At 44.8% G+C, this 27,234-nt stretch overlaps 1 protein-coding gene across 1 annotated transcript; it reads left to right on the forward strand.

The window, feature by feature from the left end:
- Positions 1-4,657: 4,657 nt before the first annotated feature.
- Positions 4,658-27,038, forward strand: RIPK4 (receptor interacting serine/threonine kinase 4). The gene is made up of 8 exons (XM_071566579.1): positions 4,658-4,883; positions 12,248-12,539; positions 20,003-20,151; positions 20,944-20,993; positions 21,995-22,153; positions 23,029-23,135; positions 23,656-23,908; positions 24,843-27,038. The coding sequence occupies exons 1-8, from the start codon at positions 4,702-4,704 to the stop codon at positions 26,018-26,020; spliced, it is 2,370 nt and encodes a 789-aa protein (XP_071422680.1). The 5' UTR covers positions 4,658-4,701; the 3' UTR covers positions 26,021-27,038.
- Positions 27,039-27,234: the final 196 nt, after the last annotated feature.

Consider the following 27,234-nt stretch of genomic DNA (forward strand, 5'->3'; position numbering starts at 1 on the left):
AGCGGGAAGAAAAGGTACCTGAAAAATGAAGGTGTCTGCCAAGATGCAGAGCAAGACTGAGCTTGGGGAAATCATGCAGAACACCTTCTCTGTTCTCTGAGAATGAAAATTTAAAACCAGGCATTCTTTTCCTGAATACCACAAGAACAACCGTGTTAGTAATTTGCTGCTAACACAAATGGGATTAGTTTTTTTTTAAATTAGTTTTTTTTTTCACTTTGCACAGGCTCTCTACCTGTGCACAAACTGAGCTGATTACAAGACATATGTAAAATTTGGGGGTTTTAATACTTCTCAATTAGGTTCCTGAATGCAGGGCTTTATTTTCCTTACAGAGGAAGGACATTAACAAAAAGAGTTCAGTGGTTTCTAAGAAAGCAGAGGTGCAAAAGAACAGTATTTGTCTCTGGGGGAAAAAATCTCAAAGCTGGATCACTAAGCACTGCTATTATTTTGCACAGGCTTTCAAGTTTAGTGTCTGGGAGAGGAGTGGTTGCCCTGATACAGTTTTTAGCATATAAATCCATTAAATAAGACATGTTAAAAGCAATCTGCCAAGCCTCTCTCAAGCCCCAAACCAGTAATTTTCTTACTAGATCACATCAAATAGAGAATACATTCTATTACTGTCTACAGTAAGGAGCTTATGTGATCTCCGACAAATGATGATGTGCCTCAGTTCTCTGCCTCTAAAGAGTTCTCAGCTTTACAAGGAAGCCACAAAATTTTTATTAACTTCTGTTCTCATTTGTTCAGCTATTATAGTCACAAGAACTAAAAGCACTCTGCTGAAGGCACAAGAATGGTCCCCCAACCTGCCTTTTAATTAATGGCTTAACTTTTGTATGTCCAAATCAATTTATAAAGGGACTGACTCTTGGAGTACTGAGCAGACAGAGCTGCCATTAACTTAGGCTGTGAACTAGCAAAAATTCATACATGTGTCTGACTGCCTGGAGGAGTCCAGCTGGAATGTCACTGACCAGTAGAATTATCTACACCGTCTTTAAAATCCTCTTCAGTGGAACAGTCGGTTTAAAAATTCCCACCCTCTTCCTACCATTCATTTCCATCCAACACCACACTCCTCAGTTGTCTGTGAGAGTGTGCTTTGACTGAGATCAGCAAGGGACTCCAGCATCTCCTACAATGTGCGACTGTGCCCCTTTCATCACCTTCTCCGGAGGTAGTTTCCTTCCAGCCCACTCCCTCGCTTGCTGTTGACATTAACACACACCTGGTAAGCCAGGCCAGATTTCCGATCTGTCTGAAAACTCACCAAGGGAGTTTTTTTTCTTAAGTGAGATCATTGAGCTGATTCAGTTACTGTTCAACCACGTGAATTCAAAAGCAACCTTGTGAATACCAGCACAGCACAAGAAGGGGATGGCAGCCTCCAGCACAGACAGGGTAGTTTTAAGTTGGCTGAAGCCATCTGCAGTATTGCACAATTTGTTTGTAAAAAAGCTAAGTTTAAATGTTTGCAGAGTGGGCAAATAGATGTATTTTTGTTTAATAGTTGCAGAAAATTGAGACCTCCAAATTAATGCCCTTTTATTTCAGCTTTAAAGCTATTACCTAGTTGCCAGCTGTTGTTCACAGAACATAGAAGCAAAACATTGTAGCTCTAACATACAGGTCAACGGTGCCTTATGACCTGTTGAAGCAGCAGGTTAGTTGAATTCATGCATGCCAAGCAACCCTTTAGAACGATTTCATTCTAAAAAGGGAAGGCTGAAGCACTGGATTAAATCCTATTCTCTGAAAGGACTGAGAAATACTGCAAGGCAATAAGCAGTCCAAGAAGAGAGTTTCTTTGTGATGCCTCTACTAACATACAGGCCCAGGAGAGAATTTACATAAGACTGGTTACCTTGCCACAAAAAGCTAAATTAGGTTGGTTTCATATGATTAGTTCTCAATAAACCTAGTACTTACTGTTGTTTGTCAGCTTGGCTAGCTAGTAGCATATTTTATTTATTTATTTTTAGTCAGGGACCAAAATGCTCTGAAAGTCACTGTCTTGGTTTGAGGGGGAAAAAAACCAAAATGTTTACCCACAAGCAGGGGAGGGGCCTTCTCCACAATAATCACGCCACTCTTTATTAAATTTAAGAAAAAAGGAATTTTAATAGAAGAAGGATAACTGTTCTTGACTGCTATATATAAACAGACTAGTGCAAACCGCTTCCCCAACACCACAAGAGAAAGAAACAAACAAACAAACAACAACAAAACCCAGCAGGTTTTCCTCCAGAAGAAAAGTTATACTTAAGCAGTGTCAAATGTCACAGCCCGGCTGGCTGCGGAGTGAGTTCCCAGTAGTTCCCAGTCCCTCTCCAGCGAGACAGACGAGTGGTTAGCTCTCAGATGAACTCTGTGTCTCTTGTCCCAGATGAAGGAAAAAGAAAGCTGAAAGTGGGGAACCACCACGTGTCCTGCAAAAGCAGCTGCAAACCTCTCTCTCTCCTGGGTCACTGCCCCAGCCGGGGCGGGAAGGCTGTGACGGTGCAGGTGGTGGTCAGGCTGGAACAGAGGCCAGAATCCCAGATGCAGGAACAGGGAGAAACAGCCACAGCGAGGAGAAAAGCAGCAGCTCAGCCAGAAGCCCCAGCAGGGCCAGCAGAGCCAATTCTCTCCTCGGCAGCCACTGTTCCTGCCTTCCACCGAGCTAAGAAAAAAAAAGATGTCCCCAAAAAACAAGAGTTTGTCTAACTTAGTTTCACAACTTTCACCATCTTCCCAATGAAACAGGAGTTTGAATGACAATGTATCATTAGAAGAATAAAACACCTCATGTGATATTTGAAACAGTCATGCAAACCTCCAGAAGTGTCCATGGCCCTGATTCTCCAAATGCCTTCAGTCTAAGCAGAGTTCCTTGAGTGCATGGCACTCTCTCCAGCTGATCCAGTGAAAGCTGAAGCCCCAGAGAAAATAAAGGAACAAGTCAGAGTGATAGGCAGGAGAAGGAAGCCATATAGAGGTGTATTGTTGGGCTTGTCTTTCCACACAGCTATTTCTTATTTCTGATTTATTTATACATAGATGTTTGTACTCAAAGTAAACCATTGTTTAGTTCAATCTAGAGTAAATTAAGCAGGAAGAAATCCATGTTGAATAAAGCCCTGAGAACAGACTTGATGTCCCGTGTCTTCTAAAAATAATTAAATGTCTCTGTAGATGCTTTTTAAATGGAGCTTTGCAAAGAACTGTTATCCTGGCTTTAAAATATATTGTCCTCTATCTGTTGCCTAACCTGTCAGATTAAATGACACACACTCACTGCCAAGAACAATCACCTTGAGCCTGATACTCAGTATAACAAACATTAGCTTTATTAACCCTTAGACCTGTGATAAGTGTGAAGGTCGTGATGCAGATGGGAATAGCCTCTTCGTGTTACATACCAAAGGTTGCAGGTTTCTTCCTTCCAACTGCAGCATCTCAGTATCACAAAGAGTTGTGGCTGTACATCAGCCCAGGTGCACCCAGGTGGTCAAGAAGGCCAGTGGCATCCTGGCCTGTATCAGGAATAGTATGGCCAGCAGAACCAGGGAAGTCATTATCCCCCTGTACTCAGCAGTGGTGCTGTGTCCAGTTCTGGGTCCCTCAATTCAGGGAAGACATTGAGAGGCTGGAGCGAGTCCAGGAAAATTAAGGGTTAGGAGAGTCAGTCCTATGAGCAGTGACTGATGAAGCTGGGGTTGCTTATCCTAGACAAAAAGAGGCTCAGGGAGACGTTACCACTCTCTGCAACTACTTGAAAGGAGGTTGTAGCCAGATGGGTCTCAGCCTCTTCTCCTACATAAAAATGCCAGGACAAAACAGCCTCAAGCTGCACCAGGGGATGTTCAAGTTGGATACCTGAAAGAATGTAATTTCTTCATAAAAAGGGTGGTCAGGCACTGGAAGGGGCTGCCCAAGGAGGTGGTGGAGTCCATCCCTTGAGATGTTCAAGGAATATCTGTATGTGGCACTCAGTGCTCTGGCCTGTGACAAGGTGGAGAATGATCCAAGGTTGGACTTGATGATCTTGGAGGTCTTTTTGCAACCTAAATGATTATGAGTTAAATGGTACCTGCAATTAGATCCACAAAAGGATCCACGCACTGAAATCTGCCGCTGGCATCATCAAAGCTTCTAATCCCAGGGGCAACTAAAACACAGAGACGTGTCAGTTCTCAGCATTACTTTCCCAGAGCTTAAAACCTGTTGCTTCAGAGCACGCCTGGACAGACACCAGCCTTGGCCACGCGGTGCGGGCTCCCGCAGTCCTGCAGAGTCCGGCGGGACGCACAGGGACACAGACGGAGGAACGGGGACCCGCTGCCCTTCCCTGGGCAGGGGAAGAAGCGAAGGCAGGAATGCAGCGGCTGGTGCTTCCCTCCCCTTTAGTTAATAGCGTGTTTGTCACACCTCGTTTGTGCGTGCGCTCGCTGCCTTCCCGCCCCATCGCTTTTGCCCAAGGAGCAAAAGCTTTGGACACCAGCGCTGCCTCGAGGCACTTCTAACCTGGGAACTGCCCCACAAGAAGGGCCGCTGGAAAACCCACCCCTTTGCCCGGCCCAGGAAGTGACGGCGGGCCGGTCCCCCCTCCCGGCACACCTGACTCACCTGACTCACCTGGGCGGACGGGAGGGAGCGGCGGCGGCTGCTGCGCTCCGCGGAGCCGGGCGGTGTCCGGGCAGAGCGGCGGCGATGGCGAGGGACGGCGGCTCCCCGTGGGCTATGGGGCTACTGAAAACCTTCGAGGAGAACGAGTTCGGCAGCTGGGAAAAGATCGGCTCGGGAGGGTTCGGGCAGGTGTACAAGGTGCGGCACCTCCACTGGAAGACCTGGCTCGCCATCAAGTGTTCGCCCAGCCTTCATGTGGATGAGAAGTAAGGGGGGGACAAGGGGAATGGGGGGGAACGGTGTTCTTCCCACAGAGGTATCCCGGGGCTTTCAGTTACACCACAGCTCCCTTCAGTTACCCCACAGCTCCCTTCAGTTACCCACAGCTCCCTTCAGTTACCCACAGCTCCCTTCAGTTGCCCCACAGCTCCTTTCAGTTGCCCCACAGCTCCATTCAGTTGCCCCTGCGTGGATGTGCAGCAGAGGGAGCCTCGGGGTGAATCCCCATCTGCAGCCCTCACAGCCCTCTCTTCTCACAGCAACAACACATAGGATTAAATATTCCATATGCCTTGCTGATTCCCTCGGAGCCGCTCGGACAGCTTTTTGCCTTGCCCAGGTTGTGCGTGTATTGGCTTGTGCTGAAAGCAGCGGGCCTGCTGTGGCTCCAAAGGTCGTGGAAGGCACTGAATGGAAAAGGCAGGAGGAGGGAAAATGCCAAATGGGATCCAGGGGCTTCTCAGTGGGCTCTGTGCCTTGAGAAAAGCCAGTCCTTTAGCTCTCAGGTGTGTTAGTTGTGACTCTTGCGTGGCTTAGGGTGGGGGCATTGGGGTGTGGGTGCTGTCGCCGCGGGCTTGGTGTCTTTTGGAAGTGGGTGCTGAAAGGAAATGTGCTGGGAAGTGCATTCACCAGCTTCAGTTTAGGACTTCTCCCGTTGTCTGCCTGCTCAGGGTGGGTCCTCACTGGGCAGTCCAGGGAGCTGTATTGTATGGCAGGTAAAGGTACCACACAGTGGGAACCCCCTCCAGCCCACCTGCCGTCTGTGCCGAGTTGTGGTCCATGGTGGAGGACGGTGGGTTGTGCTGTGCTCTCGCTGTCAGTATCATAGAATCACAGAATTGTCAAGGTTGGAAGGGACCCTTAAAGATCATCGAGTTCCAACGCCCTGCCATGGGCAGACACCTTCCAGTAGACCAGGTGGGTCAGAGCACCGTCCAGCCTGGCCTTGAGCACTTCCAGGGATGGGGGCCTTCCTTTCCTAGGCTGTCAGATGCATCTTTAGAAACACCCTTCTGTTGTAGGGAGAGCAGTGATTTTCAGCGTCTGTGCAGAGGGAGGTGAATGTGGCCACCGTGTGTTCATGGTGCTTTACCAGCTCCACCTTAATCTTTGGGATCTCTACCAACTCAGTGAGCTCATTCTGCACTTCATTTTTTGAGACGTGTAGTTGGTTTGGTCACAAAAGGTTTCCCTTGTTGTGGTTGCTGCAGGAGGAGGGAGACAAGCGGGCCCAAGATTGAACACTTTTGTAAACCCATCCTGTACAAGATTTATGGGGTAGTGGGGCATCTTTTCTGGTATCTGAATTGCTGACTTTGCTGCAGGCATTGCTTGTATAGTATAATAAATGAAATTAAATGTCTTTTTTTTAAAAAGGGAAGAGGAAGACTTTAATAGAGAAATAGAGTAACTATGCTGCCTGTGAATAAAATGGTCTTTTGACCTCAAAGTTGCAGAGGGTGTTTTATTGTGTTCAACCTGCAACCCCCTCTACCATACTGAGGCCTAATCAAGATAGTACTATAGCTGATTAGTTTTGGAGTTAAGATTAAAACATGTCTTAAAATAAGCGAGAACATTCATTATACTTTCAGTTTGCAGAACGCATCTAGAAATTTACTCCAAAAATTAATTTTCACTCTGAGATAAAGGATGCTGTCACCTATTTGAATATGAACAATTAATTTTGAGAGTTGCTACCACAACTGTATATTACTACTGTGTGCAGTAGAGAACCACCTGTCCTTCAGTGGCCATGAGATGTGCACATACTGGAAGACCATATAAACATCCAGTGCAAGAAAAAATGCCTTGAGAATTTGGGAACTTCGAAGGTGGAGGGCTCCTGCAGCTTCTGATTCATTTTAATAAAGCAGTCCTTGAAACAGTCATTTATTTTACTGTAGAATTTGTGCTTCAGATACTCAAGGAGAGCATTGGTTAGAAATTGGAGAGTTCCTGGCCTTTGAAACAGCTGCCTTTACAAAATAGAGTTTAGACTATTTTTTTTAAATTTTTCTTTTGTTTTTGAACTGCTCTACCAAACCCCTTTCAGGAGCTGGTTATACTGCGCCTTTTCACCCAAAACTTTTCTAATAAACTCCTGCTATTCAAATGGCGGGGTGGGGGGCAGAGACCAAATCAAACACTACCTCTTTAGTTCACAGGTTGAAACAAGCCTGTGTAATTGGATTGTTAATCCAGGAGATTAATTTGACTAGCTGTTACTTGGAATCGTGTGAAGAGTTAGAAATCTTGGAAGTGGTATCAGAAACATTAAGTGAAAAACGCAGAGGCTTTTTCTGATGTATTTATTTGGTACCACATTAAAACCCTGTTTGAAATGGCTCGGTGGTGGTAACACTGTAGTCTCTCCTGCCGTGTTTCTGCCGACAGTAAGAGATCTGGAGTAACTCCCCTGGCAATTATCACATCGTGGAGCCAAGTGGCCTCCAGCAGAAGAAAAACTGAATGTAGAGCCAGGAGTGTTTTTTATCTTTAAGTCCAAGCCCTCTCAGACAACCCAGCCAAATTCCATTCCTAGCTCCTTATTTGCTCCCACTTTCCCTGTCTCCTGAGATTGCATTTCCCAAATATGACTCAAGATGCTCTCAGGATGGGGAGGTTCAATGTGAGTCCGAAGGAAAAGAGTGTGACAAAGAAAAGTGGAGGAGCCTCTTCCCCAGGACTTGCAGTGGGAGAGGGTGAAGTCACTTCTCATATGGGCCAGAAGGGAAGTGTGGTCTGGAGAAAAAGGGGTGCCAAGCTCGGAGAGAATCCTTTGTGGATTTCTTATAGCTGAACATAAACGTGCAGACTGTAACAGGTGTGAACGACACAACATGTCCTGGAGAGGGCTCTTCACTGGAGGTATTAGCCATGGTGGTAACTATGGGACGTGGAGGTGGAAAAGTCTGCCTTCTTCACTGGGAAAAAAAAATAGCAAATGTGTGCTTCCCTCTGCACATCTTGGATTTGGGAATGGAGCAGGACTTAGAAATTTATGAGAATTTAGAAATGCCTAGCTATTAGAAGATGTTCAGGAGATGAAGGTGAATGAACACCTTTTCTGGATGTCTCTTGTTGTGTAAGTAGAACTTCATACTCTCCTGGTGCTCCTTAAGGAATAGGGGTGAGCCAGGCTCTCTGGCTTAACCTGTAAGCCTCTGCTACCAGGGCTGTGCAGTGGAGATCTGTTAGCAGGGCTGAGATCTGTTAACCTGAAAAAAAGGGATTTGCTTTTTTTCTTTCTTTTCTTTTAAATTTTTCCCCCCCAATGTATTCTGCCCAGACTATGCAGTGCTTTTTCTTGTCTTCCCTTACTCATGTTCTTCCCTGAGCAGTGTGCAGGTCGTTCAAGATGTTCCCTGCAGAGCAGAGAACACTCTATGCCCTTAAAACATCCACTGCAATACAGATGAAACGAGTTCCTGAAAAAATTCAGAGGTGTTATAACTTTATGGACCCCATCTGCCCCACCAGCAGTCCGTGAAGAGGAACTTGCATTCCTGAGTGGAGAGCTGTATGCAGGACTGCATCCCCTGAGCTGGGAGAAGTCTGGCTGCTCTGCCTCTGGAGGTGGTTCACACAAATGGCCCCATGACAGGTTATCAGGGCTCTTTTTGAGTTTCTCTGGAGCAACTTTAACTGCTCTGTCTCAGACTCCATTAGGGAAATGTGTTGGTACTGGTGGGAGAATATAAAACTGCAAGGACTGCCTTGTGAGTTTGAAGCTGTATTTTTATACCAGTGTTATCTCTAGGGCATAAAGATTGGATAGACACTAATGCAGATGCAGTCGTAATTCCTGCTGTTCTTGTGGCAGGGTTTGTGGTACAAAGGCTGGGCCCTGGGGAGCGAGGCAGTGGGCAAGAGCCAGTCCCTCGTCTCTCCTGCAGAATCCAAAGAATGCAGCTGTGTCTGTTCGGGGTCTGACTTTGAGTGGAAGCAGACAGCTGTTTTGAGGTTATCAGGGGTCTCCCATTCATGTAATATTTCTGATTGCTTTGAAAATGGCTGTTCTGTCACTGACTTGCCTGACAGAGATGCTATTTGGCACAGGACCCAGTGCTAGAGCTCCTGGTGTGTGTGCCCCTGTCTCCTGGTTCTGTTATAGGGGAAAGCATGTGCACCCCATAATTTACATGAGTTCAGCTGTCCTATGTGCAAGTTTTTACTTTTTCCTTTAAAAAATTTTATTACCATAATGTTAAGATGTAGTGCTGGAGGAGGACGGGAATGGAGCCAAGGTTCTTAGAGAAGATAATTCTGTCTCTTTAATCGAGTAGGTGTTAAACTATTATAACAGAGGCTAGTCCTGTGCCTCCTGACGGAGAAACCCCACCAGGAGCTTTGCTTTTCCTCTACTTTGGGTAGTCCAGAATAATTTCTTGGCGCTAGGAGTCACAGAGCAGTATAATACACACCCCTATCCCACCCTTTGATCTGTTAAATGTGAACTTGGAGGATCCCTGCAGCATCCTTTGTTGCAGCATTAGCACTTGTGTATTGAGGCGATGGGTGCATTGAGAACACCTCAGTCTGTGCCGAGTGCCAGTGGCACGTTGTAAGGGAAAAGGGAAGGGAAAGACCTTTGATCTTTGCCTGACGGTGGAGATCTTGGTTTAACGAGCTGTTTGTGTTAATACGATTAATGCAAGTGCACTCCACTCCGGCACTTGGCTAATGACTATTTTGGCTCTAGTTATTTCTTTTGTCTTTTCCTTTTCTGTTTTCAAAAGGTGACAGAGGCCTTTTTGAAAGGTATTTGAAAGTCGAGTGTCTCCCCTGGCTGTGCCAGACCACTGTCTGATTCAGTTTTGAATGCTCTGGGTGTGGGAAAATGATAAAGGTGGCAACTGTTGTGTGGGGGCTTTATTTAAACAGGCAAATTAGATAAAGGGCACTTGCCTGTTAGTTAGCCAGTTAATTCACTCAACTGGGTCTGCGCCGAGCAGAAAGGGACCTTTTGTTATTATATTGTTGAAAGGGAAAATTCTCTTTTTTTAGGGAAAACGCCCCGTTTCAAACAGCCATATTCTGTTTTCAGTGATGCTCTGAGGCCACTGTCAGCCCGGGAACCCCATCCCCGGGAGTCTAATGGTTCTTGGTAGACTTTAGCTGTTGCTGGGTTCTTGCCTTGCCTCGGAGGGCTCAGACAGGTATTTTACATCCCTGACTCCAGCGCTCAGCCCGCCGAGGCCTGGTGAATTATGCTGGCTATGCATGTGGCTTGGGGGCAAGGAGTTGGTTGTGTTATTCATAGGCGCTCCCTTCCAGCGTGCCAAAGAGCAAACTGAGTACTTGTCTGCAAAGGCAATTATTTCACGAGAAAGTTGCTGTAGGGAGCAGCAGGAGCCAACATGGTTAATGGAGAGAAAAGATTTACCTTATCTTTTTTTTTCCTTCTTTTCTGTCAGCCTGTACGTCCCTCTTAAACTGTTTTTCAGCCTGATCTTGCTTCTGAAATAGGTTTGCTGTTTCTGGCTAAGCTCGACTTGCCCCTAGTGCGGAATGTTACCTGCATCAGGTTGTTGCAGGCTGCTGCAGCAGGTGAGGAGGAGGCAGCAGACCGTGTTCCCAGCCTTGGCTGGGTTTACATCCCACAGCAGCAAAGCAGAGAGGACACGGAGTGTCCTAATGTGGAGTCTGAGGGCCAAACGACTCCCCCCAAAATCGCTCCCACGTAGGGACACTGAGGTTCCCTTGCAAGCTGAGAGGTGTGTGCTGCCCTTGAGTCATTCAGGAGCTGGGGGGACACGTGGGACGTGGAGATTCTGCTGCATGAAGGTTGGACATGGTATTTCTCTTTTTAGAAGAGGAGAGTGCCTCTAGCTGGCTTGGATTTAAAATTTAAAAACAAAAAAGTTTGAAGAAGCCGATAGCTGTGCTGTAGCAGAGGCTCCCACAGCTTTAACTGGCATCACTTGTTAGTGGCACAGGGCACAAACTGTGGCTGGGCCAGGATTTGTTTCCATGTGTTTTCCAGGCAGGGAGGGCAGGTAACAGAGTTTTTTGCCTTGCAGAGGGTACAAACATCGTCTGATCAGTTATTGCAGCTGCTGAGAATGTGCTCACTGAACTTTATGTTTAAACCCTGGTATCTCCCAGGAGAGTTGGTCACCTCAAAATGCTTGCATGGGGTAAGGGAACATCAAAGCAATGTTACTTCTTTTCTTTTAAAGTAGGACCTTCTGTTTACCAGGCATCTGTGTTAAACCTTTGTCCTATTACTTCAGGTATTGTTCTCCATTAAATTGCATAAACATCTTGACTACATTGCAGGAGCTGTTGTGTAATAAGAGAGGGTCTGTTCAGGAAATAATACCTGTGTGACCTCCCTGTGTCCTCTTGTGAATTGGTGCGTGACAGCAACGGTAATGCATCAATACCCACAGCCCAAAGCTGCCCTGGGTATTGTCCATCACCACTATTAAAGCAGTTTTTACAGACTGAGGGTTCTTTGACCCATCCTGTGTGGCCCCTCTTTGTGGGCATAGTCAGACTGGGAAGAGGACCCTTATTTCCCCTTTCCAGTTTGATGCCCAGTGGGTCCCTGTGGGCTGTGCAGCACAAAGGCCATGAGTGAGGTGCAGAAGAAGGGCAGAGCAATTAAGGGTCTTGACCTGGGAGGCTGCAGCTTGGACTGAGTAACACTGAACCCTCCACAGGGTCAAGACTGAAGTGACCCATAAACAACCCGGGGTGCTCATTACACCTGCCAGGACCGGGCCTCTTACATCATTTAAAATGGTGTGCCAGGAGTTTTTGGCATCTGCTGGACCATAGTGAGCACGGCACTGGAGTTGTCAATCTGTATTTTAAGGACAGGGATGTTTTTGTTGTATCTCCCTGGCTATAGCAGGCAGCTTGCTCCCCCTAAATGGTGGCTCCCAGGGATTCCTCTCCCAGCACTGTGCAGGGCCACTGGAGCAGTGATGACCGTGCTCGCTCCTGGTTCTTGCAGTCTTATGACTCACAAAAAGTTAATGACTTTAGCCCAAGGAGTTACAGCAGTGGTAAATCTGGGCTCTGCATGCATCGTCCTCACTCTTAACAGCACAGCATAAACATCAAAGCAGGAGATGGGCCTTATGCTTGGGATATTTGCACTGTGGAGCACAGCACACCTGTGGTTCAGCAGCCATGAGCTGCCTGCCTTTAGAAGCATAAAAATCAAAGTTAGTAAACATGGAAATATGCCTGGAGTGCAGGCCGGTAAGAGGTAGTGTGGTTCAGTCAAGTGATGATCATGAATTGTGGTGTTCAGTTTTATAAGAAACGTTTTTGCACATGTGGCAGGAGGAGAAACATCTACTCCATCCTTCACCCTCTGTTCTTCTATACTCAGGGAGCGCATGGAGTTATTGGAAGAAGCCAGGAAGATGGAAATGGCAAAGTTTCGCTACATCCTCCCTGTTTATGGCATCTGTAAAGAGCCGGTTGGCTTGGTCATGGAATACATGGAAACAGGGTCTCTGGAAAAGCTCCTGGCTTCTGAACCTCTGCCCTGGGAGTTGCGCTTCCGCATCATTCACGAGACAGCTGTGGGCATGAACTTCCTGCACTGCATGTCCCCTCCACTGCTCCACCTGGACCTCAAGCCTGCAAACATCCTGCTTGATGCCCACTATCATGTCAAGGTATGCACTAGGCACTCTGTGCCAGGGACCCACCTTTGGATATTCCTGCATGGCTCCTGCCCGATGCAAAAGCCTGAGAGAAACCAGCAGCATTCCTTTTGAATTAGAAAATGGCCACTGGCCCAGCCCTGCCCATTTCCCAATTTTAAATCCTGAGGTTACCTCAGTTGGTTAGAACATGGTGCTAATAAGACCAAGGTTGTGGGTTTGATTTCTGTATGGGTCATTCACTTAAGAGTTGGACTTGATGACCCTTGTCGGTCCCTTCCAACTCAGTCTGTGAAAATACACCCAAATAAAACCCCAAACTAAATCCACCTAAATTATCACCATTTTGATACATAAATAGAGGTACAATTAGGTAGCTTGTGGGAACTCTCCTGAAATTTTAGAAGGATGTAGTGAACTCTGGTTTTGAGATTAACTCTATAAATTTCCTTGCAGCAGGGTCATCAGGCAGATGAGAACAGGGAAAGGAAACCTTTGTGAACCTCTGAATCATCCATGCCACTTCCACAGCTCCCAGTGGTTGCCTGGTTCTGTCTAGGGCTTTCTGGCTTTGTATGCACCACTAAATAAGCAAATCTCATTTACAGCTGGAGTCTGGAGAAGCCTTCCCGGAGGCTACTCATTTTCCTCTATTTGCTCAGAGCATGTACAGTGAAGTAGTATCTCTGTCCTGACTTTTCATGCATGCCAAAGGTCACTTAAAGGAATTTTTTGTGGCTGTGACAGCATGAGATTCTTTTCATTATCCATTTCCAGAACAAACCAGCAAACTTGTTAGCCTTTTTTGTTGGAGGTTCTGTTTTGACAGCTGGACAGCAAGGAGGTTGTGCTTGCTTTCTCATCTTTCCTTTTGGAGAGGAAAAAGACTGAAATACAGCTTTTTCCTGGTTTCTTTAGGGTTTGATTTTTATTTTTAGCAGAGCCATAGTCCAGCTGCTTCCTGTTTTCCTGGCCCTCTCACTGGCCAAGTGGTTTTGGTCTTGCTGTACCCTTCTAAAAATGAAGTTTTCATTGGTTAAAGACATCTCCCCTGATGTACATGAGAGAGTTGGAGCCGTAAGAGGTGTGTGCCTCTAATGAAATCATACCTGTGATAGTCTCAGCTTTTTTACTAGGCCTCTGAGTGGTTTACTTGTTAGAAGGATTTTCTTTTTGAGGTAGGAGGCATCTGCAGGTGGTCATGCTATTAATATAGGAACATCAGGAGTTGAACTGTTGAAAGCCTGTTCTCACACACTGGTGCTGAGAGGCCCTTGCTAAGTATTTATTTACTTAAAGTTCATGCTTGCTTGCATAACTTCTTAAATTCCTAATTCTTGACTCATCCATGAGGTGAGATATGAAGGCTGCATTTTTCTCACTGTTTCAGGAGGTTGAAATGCCTGATATTCTGTCTGTATGTGGGTGGTGATGTAATACAAGGGGGCAGACTGCAAAATGTACAAAAATTAAAAAGTTTCTGGTGAGGTCATTGCTGATATCCCTAAACTGTTGTTACTCACTCTGTATATGAAACCCATCTTCAGACCCTTCCCATTAAGTTCAGAAAGGAATGGTCAAATCCAAACCTTTTCCAGCCAGCAGTCCTTTACATCTACAGGCATCTTGGAAACCCCTCCAAGCAGCAAAGCAGACATAGGAACCTGTATGCAAAAGAAGAGATGAACATAGTTCTGTGAGGCATCTTCACTTTAAAAGTGTGGCCCCAAACCTTCTTTTTGTGTGATGTGAAATTCATAATTAAATGTCAGACCCTGCAGCTTGATTTAATGTGCATTTTCTTGCTGGAAGGCTTCTGGAGCTGCTGATTGAAGTGTTTTTAAATGTTAGCATTAATTTAGTAGGTGACCTGTCCCTAACAGAATCCTAAGGTGAGTGAAGAGATGTTGCACAGTGCAAAAGAAGAGTTTGGAGGTAGGGAGGAATTTTATAAACTGTTTGCCCTTGAGCCCGGAAACAGCCAGCCTTCCGGTGGAGCACATTAGAAATGCTGCTGTGCCATACTCTAGTTAAATGGAAACACACCCTCCTTCTTTTACGATCACAGTGCTCACTGTAAAACCCCAAGTGAGGCTGATGACTAACGCAGCGCTGTTGTACAGAACTTACCATCAAGTGGGTGCCTCTGTATCATAAAGCCTGTGTGTTACATAAGTGTGTGCTGAATTTTGTCCTTGGGAGGATAATTAAGTGCATTGAATTAGCCTGAGCAGGGATACAGATAGACAGGTATTAACTTTACCAAAGGCATGTTGGGGGGTTCCTTGCTAGTTTTAAATATGCAGAGATATGTGTGGTGCAAGGTAAAGCTTTGCTGTTTTTGGACGATTGATTCATGTGTCCTTCCCTATGAGCTGGTGGTGGGAGCTCCCTTCTCTGCCATGACCTGCTCCATCTTGATTGCCTTAAGCAGCGTGGTTTCCTTGGGAGGATCATTCCATACCCAGGCAGGCTTTGCAAGAGGGATCAGCTTGCTTTTTTTTCTCTTGCTCTCAGCATTTTGCTTCTATTTGTACCAAGAAGATCCTCCCTGCCCTTTTCCCCAGTGTTGCATATATGCAGACTTCCATATTTACGGGCTGTCAGATACCTACTTTTTGCCTAACTCCAGCATGTCTTGTGAGCTTGTTCTTCTTCATCTCTCCTGCCCTCTGAACACATTCTGGATGTCTCCCCTGAGCCACCTGTGATGTGGCAATCGCTGGCACAGGGGAAGCAATGCCACATTCCAGCACTGCCCTCGTGGGCTGCGAGTTTGCTCATTCCCTGCTTGGATGTGTTCTCTCTCTGGTAGGAGACTAAACACCTCACCACGTGCAGAATCTCATACCCTCACCTGCTGCCAGCTGCCATGCCCTCATTCTCTTGCTACATCCCAGGTTTCTTATGTCAATATCTCATGGTCAGGAATTGTTACTTTTTTGCTCAGGTATTTAAAATGAAGTCAACCTGCAACTTAATACTTTTTAAGATAAAGCATTATTTTTAGTTCTTGTTTCTCTTGCTATCCAGCCTGATTTTTGCAGCTCCTCATCTTGTCATATATGTGTGTACACACACACAGACAGATATCCATGTGTGAGTTCTTGCACACACAGAGGCAAGCCCAAGCAGTTACTTTTCATCTCTCAGATTTTGTTTTTAAAGAACATGAAGCAGAATCAGCTGCCCTAAGCTGTGCACTGCCATAAGCTCACTGTAGTTGCTTTTATCCCCTCTCCAGTTCTCCAGTTTAAAGCAGTGTGAACAGTGAGGCTTGTTGCCTTTGTTATTTACTTCAGCTGAAGAAGAAAGGCTGCAGAATTTCGGAGCATGGAGTTAGAGGCAGCCTAGTCAGATGGCAGATTTCTTGATCAGAAATGTGCCTAAAGTAGGTCGTTAACTGCAGGTCCAAGTAATGCCCAGAGGCCAGGCTGGTAAAAAGCAGTTGTCTCTTTTCATTAGAATACCTGATGTAATTAGCACAGCCACTTTCTTATCAGCTGCAATTGCTTTCCTGCCATTAAAAATGCAGATAGTCTTTATTTGTGTATCCCTTCTGCCTGTTTCCCACCCTTCCTAATCAAGGTTTTCATGCAGGGCTGTTGTATGGCTCTCTAATCCCAACCAACAAAGCTGTTTTGCACCTTGATCAGTTCTCTGATTGATCTAATTGTGGTGGCACAGAGAAGGGAACAAAACCACCCCTGTTACAGTAATGCAGATTTATGATGGATTAAAATGGATTTTTGTCTTTGGTTTGTGCTGCTTCTGAAGGGACCATTACAAATGTCCCACCTAAAATGGGTTTTGAGCAGTTAAGGTTTCAAGAAAAGGAAGGAAATACAGACTGTTAAAGAAAGACTTCTTTTAGTAGCTGACTGAAGTGTGATCATAAATGCTGAAGTAATGACGTAGGTTTGAAGTGCAGATGCTGGTTCTGGCTATACTTGGAGTTAGTTTTGAATCATAATTTTGAGGAGTCCAAATCTCTGCATATTTCTTAAAAATTTCTGGCTTTCTTACAGAAAACTATTGAAACAAAGAGCCCTTCACCCTTACCCCCAGAAAAGATAAACAAACAAGGCAAAAGCCCCCACCCCCAGACAGGTGAAAACCCTGTAGACAAATGTAGTGGCATTCTCAATATCCAGGTGCACAAAGACTTCGGACAGAGACAAATAATGGATGTGCCAGCAGCGATTAAAAATTAATCTGATGGATTTGTTACTTATTTGATTAAGAAAACATTTTGGTGAACTCTGTCCCTGAGTCCATGGCAGTGGGTTCTTGAGGCTTACTTGCAGAAAAATACCATGCAGCATCAGGAGAAGGTCATCGCTCAGGATGGCCTGTCAGGAGTCATCAGTGAAAGAAAGCACTTTCTGAGCACTAATTTCTAAGCTAGATCCCTGCAGTGTTTGGAAATAGCTGACTGTAGTAACCATTGTAGTTATGTGAGCTTGTTTATCTGCTTGTTTAAAAAAAAATTAGAGAAAATGTCTGAACAAACCCAAAGCATCTAAAACTTTGCAAGTGAGTGTTTTTGTACAAACTAGAATGGAAAAATCCACAAATGACAGAAGCAGAGAAAGGCCAGTGTGCACAGTATGCTTGAGTTACAACAAAGTAAATTTAAAAAAAAAAAAAAAAAGAAAACCAAATCTTTAGATCCTGGGATCTCTCAGTACAGTAGGTGTTGCTGGGAAGGAAGGAAAACACGTGCAGCTCCTCTCCCCAGCCGGTGTTCATGTGTTTGTTCTCATGCAGACCTTTAATGAGCAGAGCTGTCTGAACATGAACCATCCCACTGTCTGCGTGGGCCTTGGCCAAGGTTTTTTTCCTCTTCTTCCTACCCTTTCACCGCGGGTTTTGCATGAAGCCTCTGTCGCCTCTGTGTCTCCTCTCAGCCCTGCTGATACCATGGGTGCTTTTGAAGCACAGTGGGATCACCTGAAATAAAAATAACTGATGTGAGGAGCAAGATTAGGGGTTTCTATTGGATGGTGGGGAAGGGCAGATCCTGGGGTGGGCAGCAGGGACTAACAGGGATGCAGAGGAGGAAATGGGGAGGGGTGCTCCACTTTCACTGCCTTCACCAGCAAGGGTGCCTTGTGCTGCAGAATGAGGTACCTGGCAAGCAATTTAAAGGCAAAATAGGTAAGTTAAATGGCTGTATCTTCCACCCACTGTGCAGTTCCCACTGGTGTTTAAAGAAACTGCATGTTTAAACACACTGTGCAGTGTGGAAAATTTACCCTGAAGGAACTAAGAGAAGCCACAAAAAGCTGTTTGCAGAATCTCGCTTTTGTTGCAGCCTGCAAGATAATTCCTCAATTTCCAGTGCAGAATTTGGTATGATCGAAGCCCTGCTCTACAGGTGAATTTGCTATTAATTGGTATAAAAACCAGTCCTTCACAGTAGGTAGGGGCAGGTCCACAAGGTGAAGTTCTTGCTAGGCTGGGGATTGGTTTTCTATGTACCTTAGCTGTTTCTTAGTTTGTAGGGTGACTGAGACTTTTTCTATCTCATGCTTTAGATTCACACCGCATCGCTGGTGGTTCTGAATGCAGGAGGGTCACTGCGCTGCCTGTATTCCATCGTTATTCCTTAACTTGCACAGTAGGAAACACGGCATTGTTTAGAGAGAGAGGAAGGTGTATGGCTTTAATTATGCCTGGATTTCTTGAGGTGTATACAAGCCTCTGCTCCACGTTAATCAAAGGACAGCAGCGCTTCTGCAAGTCGGATCCGTTCAGACTTGCAGAGTTTGGTTCATTTGTTACCCTGACACCACAGGCTTGTGGGATGTTGGGGCTGTGCTTTTGTTCTCCTGTGGAGCCCTAAGTGCCCCAAACTCATGCAGCACCTCCTGAGGCAGTTGATTCAGCTCTTCCCAGGGCTTAGCTGGATTGCAAACCTGGGTTTCTTGGCTCCTTGCTGCTTTCCTGAACTCCGGTGTGTGGGTTCTGGAGGAGTCCAGCAATCCCCCTCTGAGACTGTAACCCTCCAAGCACAAGAAACTATTCCTTCAGATGACTTTGCTTTTTTATTTTTTTCCTTTCTTTTTTTTGGTGTTTCGTTTTGCTTCGCTTTGTTTTCTCAAGACATTCCCACATTACCCTACAGAATTAAAATACAGATGGACAGCAGGTTGGATATACCTGTGTGCTAGGGTACAGAACTTCTCCATCTCCTGAGAATGCCTTTGCTGAGCTCTTTGTCCATGAAAGTTCTTCCTGAAGCTGTGTGGGTTGCTTTGTTTGTTTTATGGCATAGGGAGATTCCTAGCATGGCTGTGTAACCTGCCTGTTCTCCAGGAGGCTGAAGCTGGCAGGAGTTTGCTCCCTTTCCAGTAATGGACACATGTTACAACTAGTTTTGTGGTATCTTTAGAGACAAACTTCTGAAAGTGTAAAGTCGAAGCCTATTTAAAAAAAAAAAAAAGCTTTTTTTAATTATGCTTGTTGTTTTGAGGGAGAACTTTCTCAAAGGAGAAGCTGTGAAGATCAAAAGGGGAATGAGTCATTGAAAAACCTGAGTATTTATTAGATAAAAAGAATGTGTAAGTCAGGGGGAGGGGGAACCTTACCTAACATGTAGGTAAAAATCAGGGGGCTGACTGGTCCAAAAAGACTTGACTTTTCTTGTAATTTCCACTTATCAAAATAGACATTTTTGTCCAGTGGGAAATAATGTAAGACAAAGGAAATTCCTTGCCTATCTGTTTGCTCAACGATTGGTATGCCCTTGAGAGCAAATGAATGCATATTTGTTTGACACTCCAAATTAAAGTGGAGGTGTGTCCTTTTTATAAACTTGCTGTCACTTGTTTTGTTCATTTCAGCTGCGTTCACTGCGTCACTGCACCAACTTGCTGTATCTCCTAGTTGCCAAAAAGAATTCCCTATGTGGGTTTTTGGTGTGTGTGTGTGTTTTCAATTGGGTCTTTTTAACACTTGGTGGCTCTGCTGTTGGGCTTGGTCCTTGATGGCACAGTCAGTGTAACAGTGATATCTGAAAGGGCAATTCTGCAGTGCTCATTGGAGAGCTCAGGGTGTTTAAACACAGCACACAACGTGAGGTTATGTAGGGAAAGGGGGTGGCAGGACCAATAATTACATTAAAGTAGTTTGCACTAGCTAAATTTGACTGGGCTTAAATTACAGTAAATGGTCTTGACTGTTTGTTGTGTTTGCTATGTAATGGGCTGACATGCTGCTGCTTGCAAAAACTGCTTGCCTTTATTTTATTTTATTGTCTTCTTTTAGCTTAACCATGAAGAAAAACCTGCCATAGCAATATGCTTCCAGAGATGTTTTCTTGGCTTTATGTTTCTGAACAGCAGCTCTCTGTATTTGTTGGGTCATCCTGTTGCATCTGTGGTTCTTTGCAGAAAATCTTTTGTGAATACCTTGAAAGTCTAATGGCATCTTGCACTTTCTTCCCCTCTTCCTCCTCCTTTTTTTTGCAGATTTCTGACTTTGGACTTGCAAAGTGCAATGGCTTGTCCCATTCCCATGACATCAGCATGGATGGCTTGTGTGGCACAATTGCCTACCTTCCTCCAGAGCGCATCAAAGAGAAAAACAGGTGTTTTGACACCAAACATGATGTGTACAGGTCAGTTAACCGTGAAAACACTTAAAAGCACTGTTAGTAGTACTGGAACACTAGGCCTCTTTTTCTGGTCATAAAACTTCATTATGAATGAACCCCCAAATCTGGTTAGAGCCCCATGTTGCAAAGTGTCACATTTGGTTGGCTTTTTGCAAAGCCTTTACAGGATTGAGGCTTTTTAAAAATTAAAACTGCAGCTGATCCTGGGTCTTGAAATTATTTATTAGCAACTCCCCACCTTTAATTTCCCATCTAAAGGTACATCCTGACTTACTTTGTGACAAAATTCTTAGTTATCTTCGGTGGATTTCATCACTAGGTCTTTGGCTCTTCTTTCATGGTAAGATGATTAGGAAAAGGAAATCAGAGTTGTAGATTAAAAAGATATGTCTTATTCTAAATGGAATGTATATCTTTAAAGTCAACTTGCAAGGTAGAAGTATTAAATTAAATCCACAGTAATGCTTTGCTGATTTTGTCAGTGTTGATGTGGAGTAGTTGGTAAATGCTACCAAGAACTTGGCAGCCTCCAGCAAGTCCCTGTGTTTGCCGCCTCGGGTTCCTCCCTGCAAAAACAAGACTTTGAAATCATTGTCCCTGGCTGCATGTTGCTGTGTGTGTTCAGCTGATTTAGATGCAGAAGTGGAGGGACAAAGAAAATAACTTACGAACTTAGGAAAATAAATTATACTTCTGTGATTGGGTTGTTTTGGTTTTTTTTGCTTTGTTTAAAATAAATTTTAAAACCCCCAGAATTTTCTAGAAATAATTATTTTCCTTTTTTTTGTTGTGTAGCTTTTCCATTGTGGTTTGGGGAGTTCTTACACAAAAGAAACCTTTTGCAGGTAAGTTGTGGGTTGTCTTGGAATTTTTTTCCCTTTTTCCCATTGATAAGCACACTTCCTGCCCCACCAGCCCCAGATTATGTACAATGACCTCCAAAGCCCTGCACACTTTTGTAGTAAACCCTTTTGAGCTCTCCAATTCCGAACACAAATATATTTAAGTCTTCCTGTGTCCTGCTCATAAAAACAGAGCCCATATTGCTGCAGGAGTCCTTGACTGCACCTCTTTGCTACTGCTGGATTTGCTGCACAGCTCTGTGTTAGTGTGTGGCAAAGCTAACTTGGCAGGCAACTGTGCTGTTTTGAGAAACAACTTCTCTGTAGAGAGGTTCTGTAGTTTATTTGTAGATTGTGGGTACAGATTTGTTCCTTAATAAAAAAAAAAAAAGAAGTCTGAGAGGATAAGCCTTGTTCCACCCCGCTGTAAAAGCACCACTCAACAGGCAGCTATTTATTCTTTATGACTTTTCCTGTGTCTGTGACTAGTCTATGTATAGCAGACATGTCTGAACAAGTTCCAATCTACTATTAATTTTTCTCCCAGTGAGAGATTCCGTTCAACCCAATGGTTGATTCCCAGTCAGGAGCCACATTACTGCACTTCTTGCTTTGTGTTCTTCCTTCTACCTTTATGAAAAGTTCAGGTCCCTGGTCTAAATAAAATCCAAGGTTCAGTTTTCTCATAGCAGATTTGGAAATCCTAAGAGAGGTACCAAAGAACTGTTTGAGGTTTTTTTCCCCTGGTTCTGTATCTTTTATGGGTGGAAAAAGAACACAGTCACTCATGGACAATTACTTTTAACTGATAATGTGGGGACAGGTGTTACTGCATTGAAAAATGTATTGTGGGAGAAGGCAACCAACTTCTTTCCCCCCCTATTGATAAGAAATCTGAAAAAATGCATGAAAACAAAATTTCAGCACTGTTAATGCTCTTAGACAAAAGAGAAATGATTTTTTTTTTGCTGGGAGATCTTAATTTGTGTGCTTTTCCTTTACAGAGGAAAACAACATTTTACATATTATGGTAAAAGTAGTTAAAGGCCACCGCCCAGAGCTACCTGCTGTTTCCAAATCCAGACCTCATTCATGTAATAACTTGATCAAACTGATGCAAAAATGTTGGCAAGATGATCCTGGTGAACGGCCAACATTTCAAGGTAAGATTTCCTTGTAACTTGGCTACCCGTTTATTCTTCTGTGAGTCACATTATTGCTCAGGTCTCTGCTAATCCTTGGGGTAAATGCTGTGAACCTCTGTGACAGAATAAATAGAACACATTGTGTGGCAGGGACAATGATACAGGCCACTTACTCATTTGTGGAGGATGGGATTATCTGAGGACGTGTCTGACCATGATGGTGTTATGTAAACAGGTCAGGAACGAGCCAGTCCATCTGTTTAGCCAGAAATTGTGTTCATTTCTGATTGTGTGTTTGGGACATAGGGCAGGCTGGAGTTGGTGTGGTTTTCACCATACCAAAGCACCAAAGCTGGCTTTTGAAATTTACTGTTGTATGTTGAGAAACTGAATTCTTTTCTTGTAACAAAACAATTTGTACCATCCTCTTTCTGCCAATAAAAGGCAGCTCTGGTGAAAGGCTTGAACTTGTCCCAAGCGCCTGTTATGAATTCAAATGTGCAGGAGGATGTAGCATGTGCTTTCACCAGGTAGCTTCATTTAGCATTAATGGGAGAGATTTGCCTCTTCCCTCTCTTCCTGCTCAAGATGCTCAGGGGACCCCATATTTTAATAAACATCTGCCAGCAGGACAGGGCTTCTCATTTCACAGTCCTGCAGTGTAGCCACTGTGCAACACCAGTCTGGTGTGAATGTAAAAATGAATTGTTTGGGCAGCCCTATGCACTTTTTGCTGAGCTGCACACTTGTGCCCACTGATGAGGTGTTAGATGGAATAGTCTTTCTCCCACAGTATCTCAAGGCTGTTAAGTTCTATTACTAGTAAAAGGCAGCAGGGCATTTCAAAGTCTCCTGGAAGAAAACCCTAAAACCTTCTCTTACTTTCTTCAAAGAAATCACTTCAGAAACAGAGGCCCTTTGTGAAAAACCAGAAGATGAAACAAAAGAGATGATAACTCAGGACCTGGACAGCAAGAATTCCCCAGAGCAACAGCCTGAGGTATTTTCTCTTTCACTTCTTGTTCAAATGTGCTGAGTTTTGTGAGGAACAGTTTCTTCTGTGACCTGTAATGTCCCAAGCAACCTTCTCTATGCTGCTTTTGAGCAGTGCCTTGCCTGATAAAGTGGATCTTGGTGAAAGGCTGAAATGCCAGAGTGACAGCAGGTTCACGGGACCAGCTCAGGAAAACCTCTGTGCAGGACCAAATGCAAGTGGATTTTATTCTGCTAAGAGAGAGCAAGACAGTTAGGAAATAAAAGCTGGAATGGTGTGGGGGTGACTGATCTTAAAAACCACTGTAGACAGAAGAGCCGCATGGCTTTAATGGCTGTGTGAGTACTGATGGAGGTTGCCCTCCTGCTGCTGAAAAAAATCCAGTGACCTTATTCATAACTTTCATTTAATACACATAGTCTTTAAAGGCTACCTGCAAATTAACAAATTTATGTTTCTTCAGTAGGGCCTCATGCTCAGTTTTCTTTGCTGACCTTTCTAAAATGCTTGTGTGGTTCTCTTGAAGGGCATTTGTGCGTTATCCCAGAAGAAGCAGGAGCCTGCTCTACCATCAGTTAAGGATTACAGTCTCTCAGAGTTGTTGTCCCAGCTGGATTCAGGGATTTCACAGACTATGGAAGGCCCTGAGGATCTCAGCCGCAGCTCTTCTGAGTCCAAACTTGCCTCCAGTGACAAGCGGCTTTCAGGAGTTTCATCTGTAGATTCAGCTTTTTCATCCAGAGGCTCTCTTTCCCTCTCCTTTGAAAGGGAGAGTTCAGGTAATGGTCAAGTTTTCCTTTGTAGTTGTTTGGACTTGGGGCATGGGAGTCAATGGGTTGGAGACTAGTCATGTAAAGAATAACATTCTGGAAATTACTGTTAGCCTTGCTTTCTCTTGCTGTCAGCACTACAAATTTGTTTACTAGAGGTAGTTATTTAAAAGAAAAAAATAAATATAAAAAAATTATATGGTTCCCAAATGTGATCTAATGAGAAATAATAAATCTTATTTACTTTTGTAAATGAGTGACCTGAACTCCCATCAAAGCAGTTGCAGTCAGTCATGTAGAAGTTGGTTGGAAGGGAGGTCACCTAGTCCAGTGTCCCGCTTGAAGTGGGATTAAAGCCAGTGCCCAGTCAGGTCAGCTGAGTTTGTGGCTTTTTCACTTATACCAAGCCTAAATCTGAGTACCTTTTGTTTTCTGAGAAGACTCAACCCACCTTCTTAGTAGCCCCTGTGAACTCTTCACTCCAGTGCTGCAAGATCCAGACATCTATTTTCCAGCTGGGTGAACAATTGATTAGTGCAGGGAGATCAACCACAGCATCCTTCAGTTTTCTTGTCACAAGAAATGGAGTTAGTGGGCTTCCAAATCTGACCTGAAATTGTTCTGGGACTGTTGTGGGACAAGAGGGTGGATTGGTTTGCAGTCAACTCACTGCTGAAGTCAACACATCTGGTAGCCATGGGCAGGTGAGGTTTGATGGGTGTCAGAAATGTGATGGTGTCTTTTCCTTAGAATTATAGAACAGTTCGGGTTGAAATGGACTTTAAAGGTGATCTAGTCCAGCCCCACTGCAACGAGGAGAGACACCTTCAACTCGTTCAAATTGAATGTTTCCAGGGATGGGGCACCTTCAATCTCTCTGGGCAACCTGTTCTAGTGTTTTGCAACTCTCATTGTAAAAATTTTCTTCCTTATATCCATTTAGATATTGGAACTACAGACATACAGAAGAGGAAGCTGACAGAGGCAATTTTATCTGGAGATACCAGCAAGCTGATGAAGATCCTCCAGCCTCAAGATGTTGATATTGTTTTAGATGGGAACTCCAGTCTTTTGCACTTGGCTGTTGAAGCTGGTCAAGAAGAATGCGTCAAATGGCTCCTCCTGTACAATGCTAACCCTAACCTCACCAACAAGAAAGGATCCACCCCTCTTCACATAGCCATTGAGAAGAAAGTTAAAAGCATTGTGGAGCTGATAATGGCTAGGAAAATCAATGTTAATGCCAAAGATGAGGATCAGTGGACTGCCCTCCACTTTGCTGCCCAAAACGGGGATGATTTCAGCACCAAAATGTTGCTTGATAAGAACGCCTCCTTGAATGAGATTGATTTTGAAGGCAGAGCCCCCATCCACATAGCCTGCCAGTATGGCCAAGAGAACATCGTGCGCATCCTGCTGAGGAGAGGCGTCAACGTGAACATCAAGGGGAAGGACGACTGGGTGCCACTGCACTACGCTGCCTGGCAGGGCCACCTCCCTATTGTCAAGCTCCTGGCCAAGCAGCGGGGAGCAGATGTGAATGTGCAGACCGTGGACGGAAGGACCTCGCTGCACTTGGCCGCCCAGCGAGGGCACTACCGCGTCGCCCGCCTCCTCATAGACCTGGAGTCGGATGTCAACGTGCAGAACACCCTCCTGCAGACTGCCCTGCACATAGCTGCTGAAACTGGCCACACCAGCACCTCCAGGCTTCTCCTGAAGCACGGGGCAGACATCGAGGCAGCAACAGCAGAAGGGTACACGGCTCTGCACTTGGCATCACGCAGCGGCCACTTGGCCACGACCAAGCTGCTGATGGATGAACGGGCCAGTGTTCTAGCCAGAGGCCCGTTGAACAGGACAGCGTTACATCTTGCTGCAGAAAATGGGCACTCTGAGGTAGTAGAAGAACTTGTCAGTGCAGAAAATATCGACCTGTCTGACAGTGAAGGATTCACAGCTCTTCATCTGGCTGCGCGAGGAGGACACGCGAAAACAGTGGAGGTCCTGCTGAAGCACGGGGCACACACTGACATGCCAAGGCCCATGTGCCAGACCCTGCTACCCCTTGCTCAGCAGGGCAGCAATAGCTCACTTAGTGTGTTGTTGAGTGACACTTAAGCCAAAAGGTGCAGACTGTGCTGCCTTTGTACCTGGTGTGAGGAGGCTGCTGGAGCTTGGCTCCTCAGGACCTTCTCCATCTGTGCAGTGACACAATAACCAGCAGTGTCAGGGATGGACTGAGGTGCAGCCAACAGAAGCTGCGTGTGTTTGAATGTGTGACGAGACTGCACATGGACTAAGGCCAGATGTAAGGCCAAGAGCTGGAGTCTGCCATGCTGTGGTCTGTATCATTCATTCTGCACATGCCTGCCCTGTCTGGATCTGGACATTCCCCTCCCGAGAATGTTGTGAGAGAAGGATGCGACGTGGGGGATCTCACTGTTTTTTTTTTTGTTTTTTTTATGTGCCAAACTAATTTAAGAACTAACATGATGCTTTTTTATTTTTCTGAAAACAGAAAGAAAAAAAAAAGATGGCATAGACTCCTGGTTTATTGCAGTGATCTATAACTTGGGCTGAAAGCCTCCAGTGTTGAATAAACAAAACACCAAATGTGCTTGAAATTAATGCAAGAGATGAGGAAAGGGCTATTAAAGATATAGCTAATCATGTTTCTGGTACTTTTTTTTAATGGAGACATGGATTACAGATTTCCATGTACTCAAAATATATGAGGCAGGCTGAATAACAGCACAGGATTCCAAGAGTAATAAGCAGAAGTAAAAGCTTAAACTGGTGTCTTCATATACAATACCACCTTGTATGTATTCTAAGATCAGTAAGCTGGAGTAGGTGTTTAGTGGTTTGTCTTAAATGAACAAGTCAAAAGCTAAAATTCATACTGGACTGGAACTGGACAGTTTATTCCAACACTGTCATACCAGTTTACAAAACGATGTTTGGAGGGACTGATGACCAGACTGATATACTGTGTATATAGGATTTCTACCTGTTGTATGCTTTTTTCTACTGAAGAAAATAGATTGCTTAGAGTGGGTATGTTTTAATACACCTTTTAATTTCACTCTTTTCAAAGTACAAATGTGATCTGTTATTAATAAAAGATTGTATTCTATGTCTGTCTGTATTTTGGAGTTATTTAAAGCAACAGGAAACCCATTGACCAGCAGTGGCACTCAACTGTCCTGTGTTTAACAATCCTAGAATCAGCATATCCTGGGTTGGAAGGGACCTTAAAGGTCATCCAGTTCCAACCCCTTGCCATGGGCTGGGACACCTTCCACTAGCCCAGGTTGCGGAGAGCTCCGTCT

The sequence above is a fragment of the Pithys albifrons genome, chromosome 1 (genome assembly GCF_047495875.1).
Source record: "Pithys albifrons albifrons isolate INPA30051 chromosome 1, PitAlb_v1, whole genome shotgun sequence".
Taxonomy (NCBI): domain Eukaryota; kingdom Metazoa; phylum Chordata; class Aves; order Passeriformes; family Thamnophilidae; genus Pithys; species Pithys albifrons.